At 41.6% G+C, this 8,868-nt stretch overlaps 1 protein-coding gene across 2 annotated transcripts in view; it reads left to right on the top strand.

The window, feature by feature from the left end:
* Nucleotides 1–2,832: 2,832 nt before the first annotated feature.
* btbd11b (BTB (POZ) domain containing 11b) overlaps nt 2,833–8,868 on the top strand; it is a 142,482-nt gene continuing 136,446 nt past the window's right edge. For both annotated transcript variants that reach the window (XM_014148219.2, XM_014148218.2), the window contains exon 1: nt 2,833–3,929. In XM_014148219.2, coding sequence (XP_014003694.2) covers nt 3,062–3,929 — 868 coding nt within the window. In that variant the 5' untranslated portion in view covers nt 2,833–3,061. The remainder of the gene's footprint in view (nt 3,930–8,868) is intronic.

The following is an 8,868-nucleotide window of genomic DNA, read 5'->3' as shown; positions in this document are numbered from 1 at the left end:
TAAGGTATCCCAAACACCTTAAAAGAAGCAACCAATTGTCACACAGTATTGCATTAGTAGGGCCTACACTTTAATTACATTGTCCTGAAGCATGAGGTGGGAAAACATGTGGATGATGATTGTGTGAAACAATTACAAACTGTAGTAGTTTTTATTCATGAGACAAGGGATGGGTGGGTAGTTGGATGAGGAAACAGTTTGAATATCTAGACACTAGATTGTAATATGCAATATCAACACACCATCTTTAGTAGCATACATTAGGCTGCGTATAGTATAGTTGATAATACTTTTATGAAGGAAAAGTTCAATGACAACATGACTGTGTGAACTTTGAATATGTAAAATAATAAGGGAATTTCTTTATAGTAGCCTAAGTCTTCCTAGTATGGAAATGTATGGTGAGGCTAGATCTTTGACATAATGATTGAGGTTTACAAACTGAGCACCAGGGTTCAGTGTTGCTCCAGGGATAAGCAGCATACAACTTCAGCACAAAATGTACCAACAATACTCTCCTCAATCAAATTAAAATCAAATCAATGTAATTTGTCACATACACAGTTTACAGCAGGTGGGAAAAGTGCAGTAAAATGCTTATGTGCTAGATCTTCAACAATGCAGTACATCAGTCAATAATAACAATAAAAAGAGTCAAGTAAAAAATAACAAGTAATAGAAGCGGTAGTATGCATAGTACTAATAGACTGTAGAGAAATATAAAGTGGGTAGTAGTGTCTTGGTCGCGCAGTAGAATAAATAGTATATAATAGAACAGCAGGGTTGACTGTTGTGTGTGTGTCTGGGTGTGTGTGTGTGTGTATGTGTGTTCAATCCCACAGATGTCAACAGTGCCCCATATCAGGACCAATTAAAGTTAGATGAGAAATGGTCTGTGTCCCAATTATCTCTCTTTCCTCCCAAAGTGTGCACTTGTTTACTTCCCCTCGCTGATTTGAAAGGAAATGACTGGTATAAGAAATATGGTGGAACATTTGCCTGGCTACGCTTCCACATCGCTACGGCCAAGTCACGCTTCTCCACGATAAGTCTGGATTTGCCTCCCTCCCCGACGTTTTTTAGAATGCAAAGACATTCTGCCCGTTCTTATTGGTCCCAGAAACCAAAGACAGTACAGTATGAAGATAGGCTAAAACTGCTTCTCCAATAGAAATCCCCGATCACACTTGTAGGTGATGTCATGGCGACGTTAGCTAGCTAAGCTCATGGGTAGAAACACGTCATCGTGTCTAATGGTCGCCTCGCGTTGAACTGCGCATGTGCAGGCCATCAAATCAAATGCAGTCCTTTGATATAAAGTTATTTTTTACGAAAATGTGTCCGTTTGTCAGTCATGAGGTTGGAGTAATAACAACTTCAACTACTTAAGACATTGGCTGGAGTCTAGGTTGTGCCTTTAGATTTTGAAAACATTAACAAATAAGGAAACATTTTTCACTTCTCTCATTGACTTCTCAAACCCCGGGCTAGTCTGTTTGGTTTCGCAAGCGTTCCTGGAATTCTCACAATATTGGGCCTCTGGGTTTAGAAACTCTGTGATGATGTTATCAACTTTGACACTCTGATTGGTTAGATTTGTTAGAGATGATCCAATCGCTGATTAATTTCTTTTGTACAACGCCCCTCATTTTGAAGTCCCACAAATGGCTTCTAGGATGGCAGTTTCAGACTGAATGTATGTAGCGATCGATAGAGCAGCAGAATTAAATTCAGGGTGAGTCATCGGACAAGTGGAACATCCCACTAGCCCATGCATCAACCAATCCAATGCTTTTACATTTGTGGGAATGTACACTTCAGGAGAAAGGTGATATTAAGATGCACCCAAAGCTATCTATGGCATAGGGCTATCAATCAGCTCAGGGACATTTTCTGTTGTTACACATGTTGACATTCACAATATGTTATGTACAGGGTAACCAACCTCTCTCGCTCTCTCTCTCTTTCTCCCTCTCTCTTATTCATGCAGTTTGTGTGTGCCTGTTAAATTGTAATTTTCCGCCTGTCAAAGGCTCTATTCACACACATGCGCGTGCGCATACACACACGCACACACACAGTCAATCAAATGATGCATCTTTAGCTTTTGACGCTGTATAACGTACGACCTTGACAAAGAATGCAGATGTCTTCCTATCAATGAGCTCTAGCTATCTCCATGTAAGGGATGCAGACCACAGAGAGGGGATACATTATGCATGTCATCCATTATTAATAGTCTTGAGTCATGTTACCATCATTACTGCCAGAAAAAAAATGTGTAAGGGACTTTACTATCCATAGCATGACACATTTGCTGCACTATGTGGATAACCACATTATCCAGTTTATCCAGTCCATTAGAATCAGACCATTAGCAATGATGTTTGACCTCATGTTCAAATGACAGCAAATGAAAGGACTGTGGTGTTCCTCTGCCCAGACATTGCTGATGCATGCCAGATCTTACAACACTTGGATATGTATTTTAGGTATAAGCTACCCACGTCATATATTATAGCAATCTGTCAGTCAATGACACAACCGATGAAGTAGCACGGATCCATTGGTTGATGCAGGGGAACTTGACCTAATGAAGTTATATTTTCCAATATAAGCTAACAAAAATTAAGAATATTACATACTAAATTATTATATAGGTACTTAATATTCACTTCTCGTATGGGCTGTACATTGAACTGAGTAGCCTAATCTAAATTAATAGATGGAGGCGGTCCTAATTCAAAAACTCCGTTTTCCCGAGAGTGTATTGGCCGTTTAAAGCGCTCTATTCTCCATAGCCCCGCCTCCATCTATCAGGCTCTTACTGCGTAAAATACAGACCACTGTAGCTGCACGAAGTGCTACGATGCAACGACTTTGAAGTTTTAGTTTGAACTGGGGAATAGCAAGTTGATGTTTTTTCAATGAAGGCAACAGGATAAAAGGTTTACTCTTCAGAATACATTGCACTAGGGCTTTAATTGCATTCATTTAATTGTATTAGGCGACGTTTTGTGCCATTAATTCCAAAGCCCTCTTTACAGTATGAGGTGCAGTTATGGCAAGGAGTAGTAATAAGTCAGTTACGAGGACCCTGGAGGATTTGACGCTTGATTCGGGTTATGGTGGAGCAGCGGACTCCTTCAGGTCTTCCAGTGCTTCGCTGTGCTGTTCCGAGGCACATATACCGTATGCGCATGGGGCGAATTTCTGGCATTTAACCGACTCCATGCACAGTCGACACAACAGCCAAGACACTGTCAACACCGTCCTGGTCGAAGACGCCGAGAACCTGGAGTGCTTCGGACAGTGCGCTAAACTACCCGAGCTAGAGGACGTGCCATGGAGCCTCGGGGAAGTAGAGAGCGCACTAAACAAGGACGAAGAGTTGAGACTGGGGGTCGTCTCACAGGAGATCCTGGCTAGGCTCTCGGTCCTCATCAGCCGTGCACTTGTGAGGGTCGCGAAGGAAGCGCAGCGCCTGAGTTTGCGCTATGCCAAATGCACCAAATATGAGATTCAAAGTGCCGTTAAGGTTGTCATGTCTTGGACTGTCTCTGTGAATTGCATCACAGCGGCACTCAGTGCATTGTCCATGTACAACATGAGCACTGAGGACAAGTTCAGCCGCGGAAAGTCGCTCCGGTGCGGACTCATTTTCAACGTGGGGAAGTTCTTCAGGTGGATGGTGGACAGCCGGGTTGCGGTGAGGATCCACGAGCACGCGGCCATCTACCTGACAGGGTGCATGGAGAGTCTTTTCCGAGAGGTGTACGCACGGGCACTGCGCAGCGCACTCGTGGAAAAAGATAACGGGATCCCTAAGTTCACAGTCGAGTCCCTTGAACAGGCCATCAACAACGACTCGGAGTTATGGGGGTTCCTGCAGCAATATCAACACCTCATTTGTGGGAAGAATGCGAGTGGTAAGTTGTGTACCTGATAAGTGCTGTGACGCATCAGCCTTGAGTGTAATTTTAACGTATTATTTGTTATTGTGCCAAAAATAGTGAAGTGATATCACCGGATGTAATATAGTCATTATCAAGTTAGCAGTTCACTCTCGCATACAACATTTGCGTTGGACAGGGATGGAGGGATAATCATGACCTCACATATGAATGATGTATTTGTTCCCGTGTCTGTCTGACGTGTCAGGATTATCCTGGGTCCTGGGTAACCTCATTGTTGAGTAACTGTATTCAAATGTCCTGTGCTGACGTACAAGCATAGAGGGGCCCCAACAGACACTGACGTTACATGCTTTCGCAATGGCTGTTTCTCAACATAAAAAAAAAAATCTAATTCCAACGTAAGCTCTTGCCTTCAGACTTCTCCATTGGTCTTCCATGCTGAAATATATTTCATCAGTTGTAATCTAATGTAATAATTACCTAATGTAATAACAGGCTTTATTACATCTGTGATATATGCATTCAAAGTGCTTCTGTGGCTCCATACTTCAACAAGGTTATGTAATACACAGCCCCAGTGTTATCATGGGTTATTCTGAGTGATGTGAATGGGACTGAGTTGAAGACAGAGGAGAGGACCCTACTGATGCTGTTTTAAAGAGAGCTAAGGGGTAGGAGAAAGAGCACAGGTCAAATGGCTCAATGTACTGCCAATGGTCCATAGCACATCATCACACCCATTGCAATTGCGACAAGCGAAGACCTCAAATGCACTGTGGCCTAACTGTGGAAGGTTATGTAGCCTACCTCACATCATTCTCATTTCCAATGTGTAATGATGTTTAACATATCTGAGTGATGGTTGACCTTTTAACCGAATGCTAACCGGAACCCTTCATATTGTTCCAGCCATTCTCTCTCTGCCTAGTAGGAGTAATTGAGGTGATTATTCCAGTATTATGGTAATGTTGGCCTCTCTCTTAGACTCAGTATGCATATCTTTATAGCATCTCTACTGCAACCAGAGCTATTTTCCTGCGCTGGTGATTTTCATAAACAGAACTCCAAATCCATTGTGGTGATTAAATCTCCCTGTTTCTTTTGCATTTAGTATGACTCCCCCTCCCCCTCCCTGTCCCTGCCCACCACTCCCCTCTTCATCCATCCCCTCCTCCCTTCTCTCTAAAGCCATAGAGTGGCCCCCTGTGCTGGCAGAGTGGGCTCCTTGGTCAGAGAGAGGGTATTTGTCCTGCAAGTTAGAGTGTATTTGTTATAGGGACCAGAGTTCTTCCTGACCATGCAATCTGATCAGGGAAAACTTGGCCTTATAGGCTAAGGTCTCAGAGGCCCTTGTCAGGTCATGTGGTCAGTAAATACTACTAGAACCTAGTTTTAGTTAACATCTTACTATTCAAATGTCCAAGATCAAGATAGCAGCATGTTATAGCAAAAGAAAACCAGCTGTCATTCATTGAAAAGAGCTATTATAAAGAGCTATTATTTTATAATCCTCTACATTTCCCACTTTCCAGTGTGAAATAAAGGCGTATTGATGAAGTGTATGTGGTAAACATTTCATGTCATGGGAGCCATTGGAACACCACAGGGACCATTACCCCTACCACCACCACCACAGGGACCATTACCCCTACCACACACTACTTCTACTTACACAACTACTATCCTACTATCCTAACTATCCTATTCCTTCCCCCTGTTCTCATGTTTACTGAGCTACTACCCACTGGGCACAGACGACAGTTCAGAGTTAGTTTTCAACCAAAATTGTTCCCATGTAATTGGATTTAGGTTGTGTGAAAAAAAGACGAAATGCCCTCATGTTGATGACTTTCTGCAAATCCAATAGATTTTGCCCAGTGGGTAGCAGTTCTCCATTGGCACATCAGGCATATGGCAACCCTGGCCCTCCCCTCCGACCAGCCTGGTCTCATAGACTAAACATAACATAGTAAATGTAAATCCGGGACACTCAAATTAGTATGATATGTTACGTTTGGTATGGTTACATAAGACAGGTTAGTTAAGGCAAAAATGAATAGGGTGGTTGATCGGGGTGGATGGGTAGTTGTATAAAACGAACGTCTAGCAACCCGAAGGTTTTGTGTTCGAATCTCATCACGGACAACTTTAGCATTTGAGCTAATTAGAAATTTTGTAACTACTTACTACTTTTTTCTACTTTGCAACTACTTAGCATGTTAGCTAACCCTTCCCCTTTAACTTAACTCCTAACCTTAACCCTAACCTTAACCCCTAGCCTAGCTAGCATTAGCCACTTAGTTAACGTTAGTGTTAGCTGTCTAGATAACTAGCTAACGTTAGCCACAACAAATTGTAATTCGTAACATATCATACAAACTGCAGTTCATAACATATCATACGAAATGGATGGACATCCACAAATTAATACATACCAGGCAAAGCGTAACATATCCTACTAATTGGAGTGTCCCTGACTTACATTGACAATGTTATGTCTACCCCTGAGTCCACATTGCTCCCACACACCTCAAGGGTTGATTTCAGCAGATGCTGCCTCTGTATTCTGCTTAGGTGTTGGGTTCCCCTCTCTGCCTTTGGTATCCTGTCAAATTGTTCTGAGAACTTAAGAAAGGTTCTTCTATGGGAATGTCAGTACTTTAGCATAACGTTTCCTCAGTGGTGGAAAAGTACCCAATTATCATACTTGAGTAAAAGTAAAGGTAACTTCATAAAAAAATACTAAAGTAAAAGTGAAAGTCACCCAGTAAAATACTACTTCAGTAAAAGTCTAAAAGTATTTGGTTTTATATCTACTTAAGTATCAAAAGTAAATGTAATTTCTAAAATATGCTTAAGTATCAAAAGTAAAAGTAAAAGTATAAATCATTTCAAATTCCTTATATTAAACAAACCGGCACGATTTTCTTGTTTTTTAAATTTATGGATAGCCAGGGGCACACTCCAACACTCACACATCATTTACAAACTAAGCATGTGTGTTTAGTGAGTCCGCCAGATCAGAGGCAGTAGGGATGACCAGCGATGTTCTCTTGATAAGTTCTCTAAAATGTGCAATTTTGTCAAACAACACAGTGCCACAGATGTCTCAAGTTTTGAGGGAGCGTGCAATTGGCATGCTGACTGCAGGAATGTCCACCAGAGCTGTTACCAGAAAATGAATGTTAATTTATTGACCATAAGCCGCCTACAACGTTGTTTTAGAGAATTTGTCAGTACATCCAACCAGCCTCTCAACCACAGACCACGTGTAACCACACCAGCCCAGGACCTCCACATCCATCTTTTTCACCTGTGAGATCGTCTGAGAACAGCCACCCGGACAACTGATGAAACTGGGTTTGCACAACCGAATAATTTCTGCACAAATTGTCAGAAACCATCTCAGTGAAACTCATCTGCATGCTCAACGTCCTCACCACGGTCTTGACCTGACTGCAGTTTGTCGTCGTAACCGAATTCAACCCAAAATTAACTAGCAGTATTATTAAAAGTTATTAAAACATTCATAGAAAGTTTTAAGGAAGTTATTCAAAAACCTAACCTAAAATGTCTATTCTCATATCGTTAATAAAACCTCCCAGGAAAACATTCAAGGAACCAGAGTAAAACGTTCTCAGAATCTCCCTGGTATGTATGTAGTTCTGTCCTTGAGCTCTTCTTGTCTATTGATGTTCTATATTATGTCATTCTGTATTATGTTTCATGTTTGGTGTGGACCCCAGGAAGAGTAGCTGCTGCTTTTTCAACAGCTAATGGGGATCCTAATAAAATACAAAAAAATTCCAAATACCTACAACCTAAAAATAAACTTTTCTAGAACAGGCAAAATCTTTACTTCTGTTCTCAGAATGGTTAAAAAAACTTTCAGTTTTACCGGTCAGGAAACATATAGCTTCCTTCCCACAACCAATGTGAAATCAAAAACATACGTTCCCACAACTTCCAAAGGACCAAATGTGCTAGCTGGGATTTCTCTACAGTGCAAGTTAGACACATGAGGCGTATTTAATTTTAGACACAAGTAAATAAGATGTTTTATGTCAGTTTAGTATGCTATGTCTGGGTGTGTGTCTCTGTAGTCTATGGAGACTGCAGCTGTGAGAGAATGTGTAGGTTGAAGTTCCATTCAGGGCTGCTTTGTGCCTTATCCAGTATTTCCCTGTGAGATTGGTGCCTGTTGTCCACAGTATGACATGTGCTGTGGTAAGCATTGTGGTCCAACAGGAATGAGATGGGTTTGCTATGGTACCAGACTGTAGCAGACCCTGTAATGTCTGGGGCTGGGATATCTGTGGCATAGAAAAACACACACATACCCACACACACACACAGTCTTGTATAACTAATCTTGTGGGGACATACAATTCAGTCGCATTCAAAATCCTATTTTCCCTAAACCCTAAACCTAACCCTAGCTCCTAACCCTAAAACTAACCCTAAATGTAATTCTAACACTAATTCTAACCTTAACCCTAAACCCCTTAGCATAGCATTTAACCTTGTAGGGACTAACAAACTGTCCCCAGTTGATCAAATGTTTGTTTGTTTGCTATTCTTGTGGGGACTTCGACACACACACACACACACACACACACACACACACACACACACACACACACACACACACACACACACACACACACACACACACACACACACACACACACAAGCCCATTGCTTATGCTTAGAGAGCAGCAATGGGTTTAATAATGAGTGTAGGCAATGTTAATATTACATGGTGTGTGGTACTGTGGTTTCACAGACATTTGAGGTGAGGAGGGATTTTTGCCAACTTTATTTCAGATGATCAAGCACTAAGACGTGATCAAAACCAGCCAACCCAGAACCCAGGGTGGAGATGGATTTAGTGTCTAAGGTTTATCTTTGACATTATTCACAGGCCATGGAGGATTTCTGAAAAACATTT

This window comes from Salmo salar, chromosome ssa16 (genome assembly GCF_905237065.1).
Source record: "Salmo salar chromosome ssa16, Ssal_v3.1, whole genome shotgun sequence".
NCBI classification, from domain to species: domain Eukaryota; kingdom Metazoa; phylum Chordata; class Actinopteri; order Salmoniformes; family Salmonidae; genus Salmo; species Salmo salar.
Note: the sequence above shows the minus strand (reverse complement) of the source record. Positions and strands in the feature narration are given on the sequence as shown.